Genomic DNA, 21,038 nt, shown 5'->3' on the forward strand with positions numbered 1-21,038 from the left:
CAACAATCTAATCCCCAAACGAAACACACACATTCGAGAAGTCGTGCGAATTCGTCGGCGATCGTTTCTCAGCAATTACTCAATCAAGCGAAGAAGAAAATAATTTTTGTGCTTCTCCCCTCTCCAACAAAATGTGAGAACATCACCGATAATATTAGAATAAAAAATCATTACATGTTCATTCAAAAAAATAGTATTTATATATATATATATATATATAATATTTCTCTTTGTCGTTTTATTTTTTTACTTGTATATGTAGAAGCAAGTGATAACTAATATCAACTCTTAAATATGCACTATATATAATGTTTTAATCAATTTTATTTTTAAGCCTAAATTTTGAGTATCGTACGGCAAATATTAAATATTATTTTAAAATAAACGTTTATGTGATAATTTGTATTCTCCTTCCAAAAACATTACACAACACACGTTTTAAGCGAACTGCAAATGGTCAAATTTTAAATATTTAAAAATATTCTGTTCCCTTTCTTCATAAAAGCGGTTTCATTTGAGAAGTATTTTGAATTTCTACAAATACGTGTTTCACATTTCTGAGAAAGTAAAAAATATTTGAAATTGCATTTTATTATTCGTCTCACACGTCTTTTTTTCCTTCTGGAAAATGAGATTTTGCTTTTAGAGGACTCAAAGTCGGGAATATAATCTAATTTCAATCTTATTATCACGACTTACATCTCATATTATACGAACGTGATTCTCTTCCGAATATTTCCTTGTGTAACACATATTCACAACATTTAAAAAGGTTTGAGTATCAATTTTTTTTTTTAACTCACTGCGTGCACTTAAAATCACACCTAAACCTTGTTTACGTGACAATAAAGATTCTGCCTAGGTACCATCAGTCGATATTTGGATATGTGATTTGTCTGTATCTGCACTGTGGCATTTTTAATTTTCGATTAAATTAACTACTTTATGGGACACGGATAATTTTACATTTATTTTCTTAATACCAGTTTTAATCAGCTTTCGTACTTTATGCAGGTGTAATCTAATTTAAATGAGAGGGAATTTATTTGTTATGACTTACATTCCTATTCTTTTAAGAAAAAAACAAGCAGAAAATTGAGAAGAAAACTAACTATTGGAAGTTGAAATTTAGTTGCGTTATTAAAATATATCGTTTTTTTTTTCCTTATAGTTCAAGCTTAATCATCTAAACAGTCAATCAAAAGAAATAAACACAGAAAAAATATCTGCATATTATGTGATTTTTAAAAACTTCCAACTGTTCCAAATTCAACTAATAAAATAAGCTGAAAATGAAACTTACTTATTTTATTATATTGTTCATTAAAAAGGAATAATACAGTAAAATTTTCAAAAGAAAAAGCAAAAAAAAATACTGCATTTTTTAAAAGTTTATCTTTTTGATGAGATTACTACCACTTTGACAGTGCTGCCATATTTCGCGTCACATGAGGGTAGGTGTACAAAAAAAGGGCTAGCCTAGCATTTGAGACAGCTGAAAGTGATTAAGAAAAAAAGATATTATAGGCCTGGAATTGATGCATTATAGTTAGTTGCAAAATTTTATATATTTACATGGATTTCTGAACACAAAACGCTAAATGCAATTTACTTGAAACTATGTTTATCTTACTCACTTACTTATCTCTAACTGGTATAATTTTTAACAGATTTGCTTCAAATTTTGTCATAATGCACACAAAAAATATAGTTCTCGTTGCACTTAGGAATTTTTTAAATGGCTAAACTGGTTTTGAGTAAACAAAGAAAATGTATTTTACTTTCTGAAATTATTTTGCATTATTTGTTTTTCAAATCACCGCCAATTTATATTAAAAAAAATTTAATTATTTTAAAATCTTGCAACGAAAATTTCATTTATGTAGTTTATAAAACTAAAAAAAAAGAATCAAATGTGAATAATTCTCCTCAACTTATAAGTACAGCAAAGTATGGACAATTTAAAAAAATAACATGAACATTGTATTATATTAGTGCTATTTTTTTTAAATTTTTGTATTTGAAATGGGAAGATGAAGATTAAATTCCATGCAATAAAAAAATATCGCAATCATTCCAAAAATTTTTAAAAACTCCTTCTTTTTAACAAGTCTCTACTGTGTTGTTTCCCCTTAAGAACATGAATAAGTTTTTAAGATCGCCTCAATAAACAAAGTGTCCCATTCTGGAGAAATTAACTTATAATTTTCAGTGTTCAGTTTCTTACAAAATGTAATCTTGAAACAATTATTTTAATAAAGTGGATAGCTCCAACTCTTCAGTTTATTGCTCAAAGATCAAAATGTAGAAAAATGCCGGAAATAAAGAATTTTTTACAAAGCAAAATAGAGGACTATTTTGTTTTTTTTTTCCGGTTTTTAATTTAAATAAGAACACTTAAATAGAACAATATTGTTTAAGTGTATCCACTGAGCTTTTAGTATTCCATCTTTGTACACGAGAACCATAGTCTTCAATAAGAAAAAAGTAATGAGAGCAATAAGTTTTATTTTATAAATACATATCGAACTTTTTTTGTTTGTTTTTTGTTCCGAGTGCATTCTTAAATATACAATTGATCTTTTTTCTTGCATGATAATTTAATAAATGTTATTAAAACTATCATTACAGCTTTTTTTAAATTGAAACATTATTGAAATATTCATTTATTAAGTAGAAACAATACATTTAGAAATGTATTACACGTATTTTAAGTGACCACTTAGAAAATATAAGTTTTTGCAATTTTTTTTGTACAACAATTTATTTGGTGTTTTTATGCTGTAAAAATTTCGTTCATTTAATGTACACTATACTTACCTGAATTACATAAGAAATTTAGTGGTTTCGTTGATACGTAAAACTTAAGATGAAAATCTGCTTTAATATGGAATCAAGTAGCCAAATCGATTGATTCAAAAGACAACAAATGATGCAAACTTCAATAATTTTTAAAGAAATAAATAAATGACAAAATAAAGAGAAAAAGTAAGATATGATCAGTAAAGCACCTTAAAGATGTAGATTCTGTATTTATCTAAAAGAGTTAAATAACTTTGTAAAACCGCAATAGCTAGACACCATTACATAGATTATAATCAGAGAGCTTTAGATTTTTTTTTTAATCTTGACTAAGTGAATGTCTTAAGAATACAGATAGTTTAAAAAGCAAATAAAAGATACATCTACAAAATACGGGACATAATATTTTAATTACCCGCACTCATTACGAATAATAAAAATCGCTGTAAACTCAAGTTTATTCTGAATCGTTTGAACTGAAAAACTTTGTTAGAATGCTTTATGTACTCTTAGAGCGGAGAAAGCAATTCAACCCTTGTTGCACTTCCTCTGGATTAGGCCATGTGAGCGATAAGCTAAAAGGTCCCCGGCCATTTCAAATTATAACTCAATAAGGGGTGCTCTGCCTATTCTCTTGGCTAATGATCCCGAAAGCACCTTCTCTGCATTAATTTTTGATCAACACCGAGGAGAGTTCGCTTCAGCCACTAATACTCCATCATTATTCATGAAAAGTTTCTCCGGCCATAATTGCGCAATATAAACTGTGGAAAAACACTTTTAACCGCTACTGGAGAAAGGAGGACGCCACTTAACTCTCTTAAAATTCAGAAGTACCTCTTGCAGCAGCTTCTGTTCTTTTTTTGTGTGTGTGCAATCTTTATAATGCATTCAACTGTTTTTGGTAAATGTTCGCCTCATTTGTTTTATAGTGTTGCACAAACGATTTTCTATTTCACTGCGCTTTCAGCTCTATTCGATGAGTCGATTCAGAAAGAAAAATCATTCACTCAAAACTTTCAGTCTTGAAAGAAACACATATTCATTTTATTCAAGGTACTACGCAAAAGTTACTTTAATACATTATTATTATCTTTTTTTTGGAAGCTAACTCCCAGTAATAAATAATACAAAATTGTAACTTTCTTATTTTTCTTTACCCATTAGCCGCCGCTATGTCAAATGACAATTTTTTTTCACTTTTTAACATTAATGTATTTAATACAACGCATGTTAAACAGAACAAAATATGTAATTCTTTAATTTTTTTCAGCGTGTTTCCGAAATGAGTGTTTTGGCGAGAAAGGTTAGAAAATATAAAATCACTTTTTTCTTACTAACATTTTGACTTTTCAAGTGAGGATTTAAAATCCTCTTACTTTATTCTACAGTTAGATATTTAGAATCTGAAAAACGTAAATTAGAAAAACAACATATTTCGAAAGACATATACACATAAACTTACTAATTTTATTTCCACAATCTTATTTTTCTTATTTTATATCCTCATTGGGTAATATATGCAGGAAAATTCTTTTGTCAGGCCTAGCAAGTGCATTTCCTTTATAAAATTTACTTCCTCACTTTTCACAACTACTGTCTATGAAACGGATTATGATTCTAAAAAAAAAGTAATTCAGCTTTTGCGTAGGATATTTTTGACGTACGATATTTTCATTACCCCAATGTGGATCCCCTATGTCTTTGGATCGTGCACCCAATATCTTTCCTTGACAACACACTACGTCTTCCTGAAATTGTACAAACTACCAACAACCTGTGCAATTTCAACTTCATACAATTAAAAAATCCCACATGAATTCGATGCATGATTGATTGAATCTATTCGAGCTCCATTATCGTTCTTGGAACTTCTGTTTTTTACCAGTACAGCCTGAGAAGAAAGTAACATTCCAAAATTTCAATTCATATTCAATAAGTGTTTGAAGGGATAATTACCCCCAGCGAAACATTTTCCAAACTATTACCCCTTCCTTATGCATGTGCCACGTGATCCATTTTCTACTCTCGAGAACGTCGAAGAAGAAAAGTTTTAAGCAGTTTCTTACTTACCTGAAGAATCAGAAAGAATTTCTACTCGCAAATGCACGAATACATAAAGTGGAATTTAGGCATTCCGGTCAGTGGTCACGAAACGAGAGTTACTTTGTGGTTTAGAACTTTTCAAGCAACAGTTGATTGCATCCTGTCATTAGAGGGGAGGGAGTTTAATGCTTCGGAAGTTTTGGAATAATCTTAATTGTTATTATCTTCGACGTGATGTTGGAAGATGGAATAAAACGTGGTCCCTTCTTCCAAACAATAACTATTTCCTTCTAAGTGTGTTCGTAATGGATTGGGCAAAAATTACTAATGCTGTTTGATCGATGATACAAATAAGCATTTTTATGAAAATGCGCTTAAAACATTCCAAATACCGTCATTCAGGTTACATATTACAATTTTCAGTTGTAGGCCTTGGAAAATTTTAGAGCATTTACATTAGAGTTTAATGAATTATTGTAAAACGACAGTTGTACTTTATGTTTACTCGTAGAAAAGCTTGCTATAAACATTATATGTTCAGAATAAGATATAACAACTGAAATATTAGGTAAATTAAGCAATTGTTCAAAAGAATAAATTTGAAAATATGTAAACAGTTACAAAAAATAATAATAACTTACTATATATAAGAAATCTAATGATGGTGTCACAGTTTTAAATTTTTGTCGGAGCATTTTTATTGGCCGAAAAATTAAGTGGTTGGATCCAGTTATTCCTCATTCATTTCCATGTTGTTTTGGTTGTCATCAGCATGAAATTTAATAAAATTCATATAGGTATTGTTTCTCTATAAATATTTTTGCATCCCTAATTTAAAGTCATTTTCTAGCACTGCTATTATGACGCTTTTATTTCGAGAGTTTAAATCTAAGAGAATTGTCTTTGTTTTTTAATATTATTATAATATAATTCTGCGCTACTCTTTAAGATAAAGTTATTTAGAAAGGTGGTCTAATCTTATTAACCGTTTTACAATTATCATTTTTGTGCAAAAATTATTAATATACTGATATGAATTACAGTTAAAGAGATCTGTTAAATGATTTAGAATTTAACGATCAGCTTCATAATAAGATTCAAGCCAAAATGGTATTTAATATATCCGCCTGTTTTGTAAGCAAAAATATAAAATTACTGTTATGAGCTCATCCAATATGTTTTAACAATATAATGTTATTTAATGTTGTAACCATAAAAATGTTATTTTAAAAAAAATAATTACTTAGAAAAATTACTTCTGTTCACCAATAGATCTGGTCTATATATTTAAAATACTAATAGATAATAATATTTGGATTCACAAGCATAAGCAAACAGAATTTCTTTTGATACATATAAGTTAAGAGAATAATTTTAACTTTAGTAGAAAAACTGTTTTCTGTCAAAAAACTACAATTATTGCGAAGCAATCATTGGGGTTCATGTGCTGCAGCGAACAAGGGGCCTAGACCCCTATTAATCAATAAAATAAACCAACCATAAGGGAGACACTTTGAAATATTTTAAAAAATGTATTATGATATTTAAAAATGGTAAATTTGCGATTTCTTCGATTGAAATTTAGAAATGTCTAAATGTTTTTATAATGAAATTAATTGATACGTATCATTAAAATCAATGAAATTATTTGAATTAATTGAAATTAAATGAACCAAAGTAATCGCTGTTACAGAGCTTCATTAAAACAAGCAACAGACGGTATGAAAAGTCGAAATGTTTCTAATATTAGTGACCAAAATAATTCAGAGAAAGTAACATGAAGGTGACGTTATTTATTTGCATTAACAGAACCTTATGCAAAATTAAGGGGAAGCCATTCTCTCTTTTCACTCAAGGTTAGCAACTTTCGTTGCTTACTTAATATCCCTTTTTTTATTCTGCAAGTTTTCAGTATCAATTTAAGACCAAATTCATATTGATTCGAATTACTTGCATTCTTCGCAAAATTTTATACTCAACTTTCTAAAAATTTTCGCAAAATGTAAGTTTTTTCTTTCTTTTTTTTATTGAATACACTCCCACTTATTTAGTTGTACTGCTATTTTATTCTTATTCATTACTCGTTCGATGAGATTTTTTAATTTATATTTTTACGGATTTATCTGTAAATTCAAAAAAAAAAATAATAAATTCAGCAAATTAGGGCAAGAGATGAAAATGAAATAACTCGAATTTAAATCATTATAAAACTAAGCAGTCAGTTGTATAGGAAAAGGTTAAATTGAATTAAAAAGGTTCGCTAGTGCCACACCGTAAAAATGAATAAGGTGTTTTTGATGTATAGATGAGATTATTTTCATAAAGTAATTTATAAGGTTGAGTTGGGTGTTTTATTTTACACTTACAAGATATTGAAATTAGACGATCTCGCTTTTTTATTTTACACTTTAAGTTGATATTTTACAATCAAATGCATTTTATTTCCAGTTAAAAGAGGTTGTAATTAGACAATCTCACTTTTTTTTATCTTTAAATTTATATTTTAATTTAATGTGTATTATATTACACCTGTTTGACGTTTATCAACCTCTGATATTTTATTTAAGTCATTATTTCCCAACCAAAGGTGTTTTATTTCACACTTACAAGAGGTTAAAAATAGACAACCTCACTTGTTTTATTTCTTGCCAATCGCACCTGCATCTTAATACCTCCGCTCTGAACTTGGGCATTAGCGGAAATTCTGAAAATGAGATTGCGAAGAAAAAGGAAAATATAATATTTTGTAACATATGAACAAATAGGTTTTCTTCATCTATGTATATACACATTTCTTTAGAAAAAACTATCACAATTTAAAATAAGCATATTTAAATGAGTCCCTAAGCAAGTTATACATATTTAATGATTTTTTTAATCAAAAATTTAAATGAAAAATATTGGTTTCCTTTCAAATTAAGATTAGTAATTTAAATAAAGTAACTTGAACTTTAAAAAAAAATTATACCAAATATTATGCTATAGATTTCGTTGAATAATGCAATAAGGCTTAAATTGATTTTAAAACATTAAAACAAAAATGTATAATCACCAGTATTTTCAAAAACAAAACAAACAAAAAAATATTTCATTTTCATTTATAAATAATGAAACAAAAGTTATTTACTCAATTTATAGAAAGAAAAACTACATTCATAAACAATTTATTTATGATATTTGTTCTCAAGTATTATTACATTATAAATTAAATCAGCATTTTCAGTAAATAAATAATTACTAAACATAAGTAATTATGCAGACTTTTGTATTTGATATCAAGTGATAATTTGCTTGATTTTATTAAAATTATTTGATCCTGTTTAATGTGGGAAAAGAGTACTATTTCGAGATAATATTGCGTCCTATTTCATGATTTATTTACACTAAATATTTATCTTTATTTGTTATTCTGATTTAAGTATGTTCAAAGTTTTAATTAAGAACATTGCATAAAATTATGAATGTTTTCAAAGGGTAATTTTAATAAAACAAATGTATATTACATTATTTTATCATTTTTTTTATAGTTTCCGATCTTATTTGGAAAAAAAATACAAAAGATGAAGAAAAATTAAATTCGTTCTTTAAACCCAAAATCACAAAAGAGAGATAACTTACATTGTACTCATCTGTTAACCATTGGACAAACTACAAATTCTGTCATTTAAATTTTATTAAAGTTAAATATCTGCATATTTAATTTAAAGAGCATTATAATAACACCTAAGCTTCACTGAATAAATATATAGAAGTGTATTTTAATTGCAAATATCATTTTTTTTTCTTATTAAACTTAACATTACAACACTTTTTTATTATATTTTGCCATTGTAACACCCAGCTCGACTGCACGTCAAAATCAAAGAGAAACAGATTCGGGTGGCAGCTACCGCAGAAGCATGGCGTCTCATGCTGACTGTTTCGCAAACTGGTCAATAACTCACATTCAGATATGCGAAGCTGTCAGACGAACCACCTCTTTAGAGAGGTAATTAGGCACTTACAATTAATTACATGGTTGAGTCTAATCACGTGATTGTGCATGGTGTGTTAACGTTAAAGTCTTAAGTCATTTGTTGACTATCACGTTAAATCAGTTTTCGGATCAGATTCAATTGGGAACCTGCAAGTCACGTCACACGTGTGTGTCCAACCTGATTGGCTATCCCATTCCAGAACTCGCTTGTAGGTAAATTACTGTTTGGTGATTCAGTGTTCATTATTTCAATTTAAAGCTTCAGAAATTTTGTTTCTTATATTTCAGTTTTTATTTGATTTTTTGATGATTTTGAATTATAAATGTTTCATTGTTTAAATTTAAGTTGGGCATCAGGGAATTTATAACAATATGCACGCGATTTTACAGATATGCAAAATGACAGAAAATGCTTTTTTCCCCATCAAAAATTGTAGCCGAATTCTTTCTGTATTTTTTATGTATTCCTTCATTAATCCTGTATATGAAAATAATTATTGTTATTCACTTTTAAAAAGTGTAGAGTGAAGACTTAATCTATTTTTAACTAGTATGATGGTTTTTGAGCATTTTCGGTATTTTTAAATTTTACTGTCACTTTCAAATGTAACTAAACTCATTTGCCTTTTTTCAAACTTCCTTTTGCTCTCTATCCTTTGATTACATTTCGATTCTCTTATGAACTCTAAGAACATTATTTTGTTATTTTCAATTCGATTAGTTTGTTTATTTGTTTTGTTTTGCTTATTTTTTAATTACTGAGTACGGAGCTCTGCCTAATGTATTTAAACGTTTTTTTATACAATTATTATTATTATTGGGGAAAAACGGCACAAATACAGGTTTTGCGCATCCCAAAACCACCTTTTATTTACTTTTTTCAAATTAATTTGTCAACTCGGTTAACAATGAATTCACCTGACTTAACTTGAAATGATTTAAATATAATTTATCGCGCATAAGAACAACGAAAAACAAACAAAGAGTTTAACAGGTCCATTAAGGAGTAAATATCACACTAAGAACAAAAGTAGAGTTACAATCAAGGTGTCACCACGATTAAATCCGTGACTTTATAAGATTTAATAACACTCTGAATCAAATAATATTTCCTACCTCGGCATCTAGATATTCTTACAATATCGTTGACAAATTGCGCTTAACATTAAAGACCATTACTACAATATTGTTAAATATTAGGGAGCAGTATTACTTGGTTCGACCCGATTCCAAGAGGCATAAACATTTTATTATATAATTCTATAAAAAACAGTTCGGAGGTATATGGCTACATAGAAATAATTCTAATTATTTTTTTCCCGAAACTTAGGTTATTTTTATGTGGAAATTTTATTACATTTCAAATCCTCTTCTGTAAAATATATTTATTTTTCTTTGATAAATATATAAAATACTTTTGAAACGAAATTTAATGATGGAATTCTAACTATTCCCAAATGCATTTGTGTTGATCCGCGCTCAGAACTAGCATTTAATTTAGATCTCTTCGCAAGAAGTTTCCAATAAAAGTGAAATAAAAAAAAGAAACCTAAATTGGTGTAAATGAATGGGGTCTGAATATAAAAACGTACAATTTGTTACAAGTCTTTGTTAGTTTTCAAAGGAAGTTTCAACTTAAAAGAGAAAAGCTCGTTTAGTAAAGATCCTGAAAGTGTATTACAAGTTAGATTTTTCACTCTCATCACGTCTTTATTAACTTTATTTATCTACTTTTTTTTATTTAACATCTTTTTTATTCTTTGTTCTCTTTAATGTTTCTATGTATTTTCTGGCATTTATTTTTTATCTGTTATAACTGATAGCAGGTTTTTTTTTTTATCAAAACTTTCAAAAAATTTTTTTACAAATTCACGTATAATAAGTGTGCAGTATAGTAAGATTTTTATTAAGTTACAAATTTTATTTTAACTTGCCCTCGGTGTAGTAATAATAGTATCGAAACAATTTTATTTAGTTTCCAATTTTATTTTGAACTGTGGTTTTCAAAAAATGGTTAAAATTCATTTTATACCAACTGTGTGCCTATTAGATGTTTTAATTTATTTCATGAAAGCCGTTTAAATTTAAATCAATTTGACACTTTTTGAACCTTTTTTCTCCGAAGTAGACAAATACTACTGTATACATATTATTATAATCAGGCACATTCAATCAGCACATAAAAAAAGAGTAAATATATATATATATTTATAACATAAAAAACTTTAACAAATCTTTTTATGTTATTTCTTTGCCTAAACGTCTCCTTTTTTTAATTCATTATTCAAAACGAAACCCGCTTTTACTGATGGAAACTCATATCCGGCGTTTCAACTAAAATTTTAATTTAAAGAATGTAATAATTATCGTTATATTTTTTTTCCCGTAGGGAAATATGAAATCCCGTGAGAAGCTTCTCTTAAAGTATTCTAACCTATCATAATTGTTATATCATCCCTTGATAGACACGTGGTCGGGATTATCTGTGATCTTTCCCTTTTAAAAATCCTTAAGTGCACATGCACATCGTATTCAGTGTGATTTTGATGTTCGTTATCTTCACCATAATGTCTAAATAAAGAGTAATTTAATTTTTACCTTCATACCTTCCTTAAATTTCCTTGCTTGATCCGATGTATATACAGCTTATTAAAGAAAAAAATAAGATAGTGAAAAAAATTTAAAAAAAATAAGAAAGTAAGCTAAAAGAAGAAAAAAAATAAGAAAGTAAAAAAAAATTAAGCGCAATTGTTATTATTAGCATAATTATTTATTTTCATAATTTTCTGGGAGAAACATAAAACACATTGGACAATAAACTAATACAGATGTCATTGTTTTTTTTATATGGTTCAAGTTAATCAAACTTATCAATTCCAACTTATTAAAATAAAATACTTTTATTATAGAATTGTTGAAATAACATGAATATTTTTTCTCTCAAACAATAATTACACAGTTGTAAACATTCTAAAGAATAGAAGAATATCGTAGAAATATAATATCACTCAAATATCTCATTATATGGCACCTAATTATTCAAGCAACCTTACTATTCACTTTATTATTAACGCTATCTCGCATATCTCCATTATCATGCTTCCTGATTACATTTCTGGGTCTAAAAATACTTCTTGGAATTATCAATTTTTATTTGTCTTATTTGTTACTATGATATGTATCATTAATCATTGTTTTTTGCTATTTATCAATTCTTATTTATTTTTTTCTTACATTTATTGTTTTTTATTCAATTCTTCTTAACTTTTGTTAAAAAAAACATTGCTATTATACCAAACTATTTTTTTAATTAGTTCAATTATGTTTTTTTGACATTCAATTACTACAATAAATGACGCATAATGTGTACGTCAAACAGACACTACATTTTAGCGCAGATTAAAAAATTTCGAACACAATGGTAATTATTTGAAAAATCGTTTTATTTTTGAGAATTTGCCTCTCTTTTTCAATGCCTCTATTTTTTTTCAAAAGCAATGGCTGCATTAAAAAAATAAATAAAATGATTTTGAAAACAAAATTTTAAGCTGAAAAAAAATTAAAGAGCTCTCCAGTTTGATGTGTGAGTCTCAAATCTTCTCTCTTCATACGATTTTTGCTTATTCCCTAATAGTTAATTTTCAAACATCCGGAATATTTTAATTGTTTTGATATGTAGTTTTTTTAAAAATAAAACATATAATTTTAAGTGAATTTTCAATTCTCATTAAACGTTTTTAGCTTATGGAATATTTGTATTTTTATAATTTATATATATAATATTTTTAAAAACTATTTTTACATTGAACTCATTTTTTGAAAAAATTATTTTACATTTTAACTTATCTTGTGAAAATAATGCCATCTTTAACATAATTCTTTAAATAAGTTTAATTTTAAATGAATCTTTATAAAAAGAAAAGAGTTATATGCATTTCCCACTCTCCTATCATTTCGTAAAAGTTTATTTTTAACTAAGCTCTGCATATTGTGAGTGAGATATTTAAAAAAACACTTACCCACATTTAAAAAATTTCCTTCAAGAAACATACCTATATTTAAAAATAAATGAAGGAAACTTTGAAATGCTGCTTTTCTTTCTAAAATAAAATTGTTTTTATAAAAAAATAGTTTCAGGTTTAAAAAAAAGCAACCTTTAGAATATGAAAAGAAATTTCATTCGCTTTAAAAAATGTGAAGATGGTAATAAAAGTCGACACTTTTCGAGTGCTCAAAAATAGGTGTCCAATATCAAGACTCGCTAGATGTAAATGATGAAAAAAAAACGTGATTTGAAACCCCCGAAAAATGAAAAATAAATGAAAAATAACCCGTTGTCCCCGAAAAATGAAAAATAAAACTAGAAAAGACGAGAATGATAGCCGAGTAGCCGAGAGTGAAACATAAAATGAGTAAATGAGAGAAGAAAAAAAGAAAACCACAGTATCCGGCGAGAGAGGTAAATTTTCTTGATTTCCCTTTCTCCGTAACTGCGGTTTTTCTGGTTTTGTATGTATGTCATTCCTAATATGTATCGTCAAGTACATCTTTCCTCAGATTATTCATCGAATTCTGAGGGTAGTTAGTATCTTTTTTTCAGCGAATATAAATTGCGTGACTTCATTTATTTTGACTGATTTTCTTATAAATATTTTGTTTCAGTGATTAAACAGCGATTCAATCCTCAAGTGTATGATGATTTTGTGGTGAGAGGAAACACAGCAGTTCTGAGATGTCATTTGCCCACTTTTGTCAAAGAGTATGTCACGGTGGATTCATGGATAAGGAATGACGATTACGTTCTCAAAATGGCCGATACCAGAAGTAAGTAATAATATTTAATCAGTGCTACTTAAATACTTATCTGTGAATCATCCAACAGAAAACATGTAATTTGACTCAATAGATATTCAATAAAAAAATAACATTTTCATTGGTTGGTGTTAAAATGACAGTGATAAATATTACAAAAGACATATAAAAATTTCAGTTTATTGGTTTACATAAGTAAGCTTTGGGTCCACACCCCATAAATAAAGCAAAAAAATTATTCCTTATTGAAATAATATAAGGCGCTGTCCATTTTCATATACAAAGACCTTCTACACTGCGTATGCTCAAGATCTACGCTAAATATTACGAAAATGGGGTCAAAATGAGAAAAAAAATGATATACTGTTTATTTATTTATTATTATTTTTTATGCACGCCATGGGAGCTCAGGGGATAAAGAGTTCGTCTCCCAATAAAGTGACCAGGGCTCACAACCCAGGAAAGGCGTGTCGATACGAATTCCGCGCCTAGCCAGCACCGACCCCATTGCTGATGTGAAATTTTCCCAGTGGAAGAGGGATCATGGGTTAGAGTCTTTTGTAGTCAGACTTTGGAGGTTTTCGATTCCATGTAACTCAAATGTGGGCTAGTTCCAGTAAAAGATCCTCAGCGAAGGCAAATTTCTTTCAATATAAGATCCAAGAGCAGCGATGGCTCAGGGGATAGAGCGTACTCCTTCTAGTGCGGCGAACCGGGTTCGAATCCTAGTCGATACGAATTCCGCATCCGGCTTGCTCCGACCAAAGTGCTGATGTGAAATATCCTCAGTCTTAGACGGATCATGGATTAGAGTCCCATTGCCCTCAGGCTAACCATGGGAGGTTCTCGTGGTCTCCCTCTCCATGTAACGCAAATGCGGGTTAGCTCCATCAAAAAGTCCTCCACGAAGGCAAATTTCTCCCAATACTCGCTCCAGGAATTCCCTTGTCTTCTGGATAGGGTTCAAAATTACGAGGCAACGGAGTTGAACATTAGTAGTCGTAAACCCGTAAAATTGGGTCAATCGTTCAACGACGGTTATAAAATATAAAAAAAATATATGATCCAAGAGTTTCTTTGTCTTCTGAATTGTTTCTAAAGAGGTCCTTCTAATGTACTATTAGATCAATTTAGGTTAAGCTGGTAAATGGTTATGGTGTTCATTTCCTCAAAAGTGCTTTTGGTATGACTTCATTTGTCTTACCCTGAAAATTCTCTTAAATTTCATTCATTTCCTTTAAAAGCTTTTTAATGGATAGCACTTTTATTTATTTAGTATTTGATGCGTTTCAAATCATTTTATTGCTGGTGGTAACAAATTTGACAAGTTCATGAGACAAAACAATCTAGATAATCAGATAAATAATAGATTGCTTATGAACATAACGTGTCATTCGTCGTAATTTTAAACAGTTATACATTTAAGCATTTATTTCTATGCTTTAAACACTTCCCATAAAATGATTTCACATTTTTGGCTTTCGAAATGTATTTCATCAACTTATTTAAACTAATCATAAAAAAGAGGAACTACATCATATAAAATAACATATTGTGGGGGGTGAGTAGTTATCGGCCATGTCAACCTTCATCTATGAAAAGGTACCCCATCATAGAATCGAGTTACGAGTTACTAATGAATTGGAATTACATTTTTGTAGTGGTAGATACACTACAGTACTCTCCCACCAGAATTATAGTTGTGATGGAATTCGATGAACGGACACCACTAGTTGATTCATTGCGGTTTTGTGAGAAGCCGGGAGAGATGTATTAAGATCACCGTACTTTTGAGTGCTGATTGTGAGAGCTGTATTAATTTAACGGTCGTAGTCACTCATGTGTTGCCATTCGCTGTCGAGTGAATATGTTGTACGTTGTGTGTGATCGAGGCAGAGTAGCAAAAGCGCGAGGAGGTGAACAATATTGCAGTCACAAGTAGCAAGGCAACTGTTCAATGTAGATCATCCATCGAAGTGGGTGGTACTGTCAGGCTAGGCGTGTTCATTTCGAAGTGGGAGTTTCTGTTAAGGTAAGAGAGTTCACATCCAGTCCGGGTCACCAATGTGGAAAGAGTTGTTATCGACAATGTCAACCTTCAGCTATGAAAAGGTACCCTATCATAGAATCGAGTTACGAGTTACTAATGAATTGGAATTACATTTTTGTACTGGTAGATACACTACAATATGTCTAAATGAATAAGTTTTAATCAGTGCTCTATATGCATAGCTAAATATTAGCCACGATTACATATATGCAATATATTGAGAAAAAAAGGTAATTTCCTGAATATATTTAACAAATCAAAATTAACTTTCATATACTCATCTGGCATCAGGCGTTGCTTAAGTCATATTTCAGTATAAATTCCTAACGCTAATTTTAGCAACACTCTTTTGAGATTTACTTTGCAGTTTCATGGCTATCAGTTACTTTAGTTAATTGATCACATATTTTAATATTGTGTGTATTTTGAATGGAAGTTTAAAATCCTTTCCTTGTTAAGATAATTTTGTCATAATTTTAAACGGGTCTTAAATTTAATCAATAAAATTCTATCTTCAAGTTGAACATATTATAAAAATTTTCAAACATAATCTCAAAGAAAAATTTTAAGGTCATTTTACTTCATTAATCATTTACAATCTCATGCAAGAGAATCTTGCGAGCGTTGTCATTATTCTATCAGCAATAAATTATAATAGCATGAATTCATCTTTATTGAATAATACAATAGCTTGAATTCATCTTTAATTAAATATTGAAACACTAAAAATATAAAAAAATAATACTGTTTTTTAATCTTATAAAGTTTTTGAGCAGAATACGCACATTTATTTTAGCCTTTTATTTTGCTTTTCTATTTTTCACATTTATTTCTATATCCTATCTCCAACTCTCATAAGCTGCTAACTATTGAATTTTTTTTCTTCTGGCTTAAGTTACACTTCGCATTAAAGAGTAATTTAAACCATTTTCTACTTTCACGTTTACTTTCTAGTATATCATGCACTATCCATAGACAATAAAACCATATTTTTCAGCAATACATCACTCATTAAAATAAGTGCTTTTCAATTGAAAAGTAGATTAAGTAATGCAAAACAATTACGTATTGTAATTATGTAATTATTCCATAAAATAGCTTCCCTCGTATTTCTGTATTAATAATAATAGAACAATTTCTATATTTTTAGAAAATATTTTATTCAATAAATAATTTATATGTTATCACTGCCTAAGCCAAATTATCTCTTAATGTTTTGTATCAAAGGGAATCGCTAAATTAAAGGATACTTAGAATTGTATGTATGGCTGAATTCTTCAATAATGCATTTATTGATTGTTATGATGTTATTTGATGGTAAAAGCTAAAGTTGCTGAGTTAAGAAAATAAAGCGTGATCAGACACCCGTAGACTAATAAGATTGTCTAAATGAGAAAGGATCAAAGCAATTGGCTAAATAAGCTAGTCTAGGAAAGAATTCTCTCCTCCAATCGAATACATATAGAGATCTTCTCTCCTTAGAGATTCAGTAATTGATAGAAGAAGAGGAAAGGTGCGAAAAGGCTGTATTTTTCTAATTGCACTTTGTGTCAGTTGCATTAAAAAGAATCCATATCAGTAGTTTGAGTGGGAAAAGAAACTACATTTGTTATAGACCCTTAAAAAATTTATTATCTTTTCCTCGGTATTAAGTACTTGTACTACAATACCAGTTACTTTTGTGATTCTATTATGCTTATACATATTTTTCAAGTTAGTTCGAATTTCTTTTTGTTGGAAAAATAAAAATAACAAAGAACGCTAGACAAATTTGTAGTTTAAAACTCATATATTTTCAAAGCCCATCAACTCAAGTGAAAAGTACTGTTCAATACTGTAAGAAAAGTATACTTCTTTGATGCAGTGACAGACATGAGACTTGTATGGTAAAAAGCTTCGGTCACCTGAAATTAGACTACCGCAATGATTTAATTAGGCTTCAATAACGTCAAAAATAGTTTCGTGATTTTGCAATGCTCCCTCCAGAAGCGAATTAAAACCAAAATGTTACTTATATAAGGCGAAATTGTACATATTTTATTTATATTTTTTCCCAAATTTTCGTAATTATTAATCTCAGGAACTACACAAAAGATTAATATTATGATCAGTTATTTTAATTAAGTTGCTGTTGTTGTTTCCAATTCCCATTTGCCACACAAGCAAGCCTGCTTGATGAAACCAAACAAATTTAAGGCAGAACGTGCGTTTCTTGTTCTTCAGTGGCACCATCTATGGCCAAGAATTCGTCTTCAGTCACAAACACGTCACACCCGTTTACAGGGAGGACCCATTCATATATCCATTCATTCATCCACAGATGGTAATTTTTGATCTGGCTTAGAGAACGATCGATCTCCAATCCAGTACCCCCAGCAGAAGTATTGATTTGTTATGGGAATAGGGTGGACTTTGCTACTCGACAGATTTAAAGCGCATCAGTCACCATTTACTACACTGGGAGTCTTTGGGCGGCGGGGTTCGAACCCACGAGCTCTCTGGCATGGGCCCAGTGCCCTACCGACCAAGCTATCCGGCCTATTTTTAATTAAGTAAACAGTTGGATTTATGACTGATATTTTTTGACGCAAAACCAAACTATATTTCCGCATTTTATTGATAAATATGCATTGGAAATATAAACATTGATTTTTTATATTATGGTTCAATCTGCCATGAATAAAAGTGCTAATCTTTAAAATAAATTTTAAGGATAAATGGAAAAGTCTTAAGTCAAAGCCCCTGCTTTTAAGATCCAACTTAAACTTTCTGTCCGCGTCTCACTGATCGTAAAATGTAAACTCCCGTCTTTCTTTCGAATTAACCACCGTAAGTCTTGATCAAGATACGCTTAAGGTCTGGATTACGTAAGCAGTAAGGGAGAGGGAAACATCTTTCAAATTTACCTATGGGACGTTAAGCAATGTCCTCTCTTTTGTCCCCGAGGATATTTTGATCACGTAGCAGCCAGCAAAATCGCTATTACCTGACAAAAGAAACAAAACATACGACACAAAGGGAGGAAGAATAACTCAGGGAAGCCAGTGACTTCGAATGGATTCCAGATTGTACTCGCGGAACGAATTTCTAAAAAACGAAATATATATNAAAATGCGTTCCAAAAGTTATCCAAGATGATCACGCGCATTGCATTTCACATTTTAATTAATTTATATCAATTATTACTTAAAATATTTCTACGATTCTCTAACCTTTGATACAGAATTTTTTATTAAGCATATTGGTACTTTTTTACACTGTGGAAGTGTTTTTTTCCTATTCGTTAAAGGTGAAATCTTCCGAACACGCCTCACTCCCAAACAATAATTTTTCAAATTGGATCATATTTGTAGTTATTTAAATCAGAGAAAAACAGTTATTTATCATGAAAATGTCTTTAATTTGCAAAATGAATTTATTTATGAACTTTTGAATATAAATTTTTAAGAAAATGAAAACTGTATTTTTTAGATTTTTTATTTTAGTACAAATGTAATTCCGTTAATCTAACAGATATTCTTAATAACTATTAGACCGTTTTTTAAAATAAAAAATTCCAAAATTTATTTTTGCATGTAATTAGAGCGCAGAAGAATATATATATATATATATATATATATATACGGAGCATAATGTTGTTCTTAATCTGTTTTTTTCCAATGTGTTTTATAAATCAACAATAATTATAATAAAAATGCGTGACTCCCGCTTCAAATCAGCAAAAAATAAATCCATTGCAACCGATTAAGAAAACTTAAACGACAAATGAAGCTTCATTGTAAAAAATAACTGTTTGTCTAGTTTAGAAAAATATCAACATGTACAGTGCGGAAAACAAAAAAAAATCCCACCTGAAAATCTTTTGATCTAATGATCGGATCTTGACGTTCCAGGACTCAATCCGTATGGTTCGAGAGGGCGACTTCAAATATGCTAATTAATTAGTGTAGACAATATTTTAAGCTACAAAATTAGATCTATGAATTATGTTAGATAAATTATCGTACTTTCGCACAATAAATATGCCTTTTCATCAACGGATTTGAATTACTGACCCCCAAAATGTTGAGGGTAGCCGCAATCTGGGAATTATGGTCACAACAGTTCGGTCAGGAGAGTGGCCCAAATTTTGAGGTCCTCTTAATGTTAATTTTACTTTCTGCGTATTTCACGATACACATACAACACATTTAACAGTTAACGATCCTCAATATAATTATCGAATTCCAGATTCAGCCATTCTATCGTTATATTCATTATATATTCATTGTACATTTTTCAACGCACCTTCATAATTTTTTAGTTTCTAAGTCTTATAATTCTTGCTCAGTGAAAAAGAAATGTGACGTTAATTTGAACACCCAAAACAGCGGAGACGGCTCATACAAATTTTCATTAATGAGAAATATTTTTTATTTGCAGCCCTTTAAATTTCTAATTAGAATGATCTGTGCTGAGAAATTAAATCTCAACGCAACTCACAATCTTTGTTTATTTTAATTTCGAAATTTTTGACAAATGGTGTTTCTGCATCAAACCAAATCACAGAGAGTGGACGCATGTCTAAAAGCAATTACAACAACACAGTTCATTAATCTCCTCCATACCGCCATCAGAGTGCGTCAAGGCGTCATTTATCACGACTTTCCAAAACTATAACTTCGAATTATTTCAAACCTGAGGCATGTTCGAAGCCTCAATAGATCGAAGCGCTGAATTTAAATATTAAAGTTTTTGGAAGTGAAGAGCTAAAAAGAAACATTTGCTTGTTCATTAAAACAATCTTGAAACAGGTTGGAAATAATATTCGCTTCACTTTCTTCAATATGTAATATGTATTACAAGCATGGTAAAGATTATCATTAAAAAAAACAATTTAAACAAAGTGTTTTGATTTTTTTTAAAGAAATCATATTTGATCTGCATTATATCCAATTATTTTCTAATAAATACATTTTTAATTACTTATCTGACCTATGGAATTAAAAAAGAGCATTTGTGTTCTTATTCCGAAAAATATATGATAGAGTGGTTTTTTTATTACCTGATTTTTTAAAACTTGGAGTTGCAATAAATGAGATAATTTCGCTTAATATAACAAATTTGTTAAGTTTATCTATAGGATTGATTATGTTCCCACTATTTTGCTTTTATTTATAATATACTATGTGTCTATAAAATTATTTAGCATAATGGTTGTCGCATTGTGGGTTGCTAATCTTTTAAGAAACAGAAATAAAAGACTGTGGGGATCCCCAACGTGAAGACACGATATTTATAAGAACAGCACATTAACACTCATATCATCTGGAAGGAGAATTCGGTTTAATAATCAAGTAAGAACACAAAACA

General features: G+C 29.4%; 1 protein-coding gene across 2 annotated transcripts in view; it reads left to right on the forward strand.

Annotated features, from left to right (window-relative positions):
• The window catches only part of LOC107449821 (cell adhesion molecule Dscam1), a 356,610-nt gene that overhangs the window by 176,137 nt on the left and 159,435 nt on the right, over positions 1–21,038 (forward strand). For both annotated transcript variants that reach the window (XM_071177996.1, XM_071177997.1), the window contains exon 3: positions 13,487–13,648. In XM_071177996.1, coding sequence (XP_071034097.1) covers positions 13,487–13,648 — 162 coding nt within the window. The remainder of the gene's footprint in view (positions 1–13,486; positions 13,649–21,038) is intronic.

This window comes from Parasteatoda tepidariorum, chromosome 1 (assembly GCF_043381705.1).
Source record: "Parasteatoda tepidariorum isolate YZ-2023 chromosome 1, CAS_Ptep_4.0, whole genome shotgun sequence".
NCBI lineage: Eukaryota > Metazoa > Arthropoda > Arachnida > Araneae > Theridiidae > Parasteatoda > Parasteatoda tepidariorum.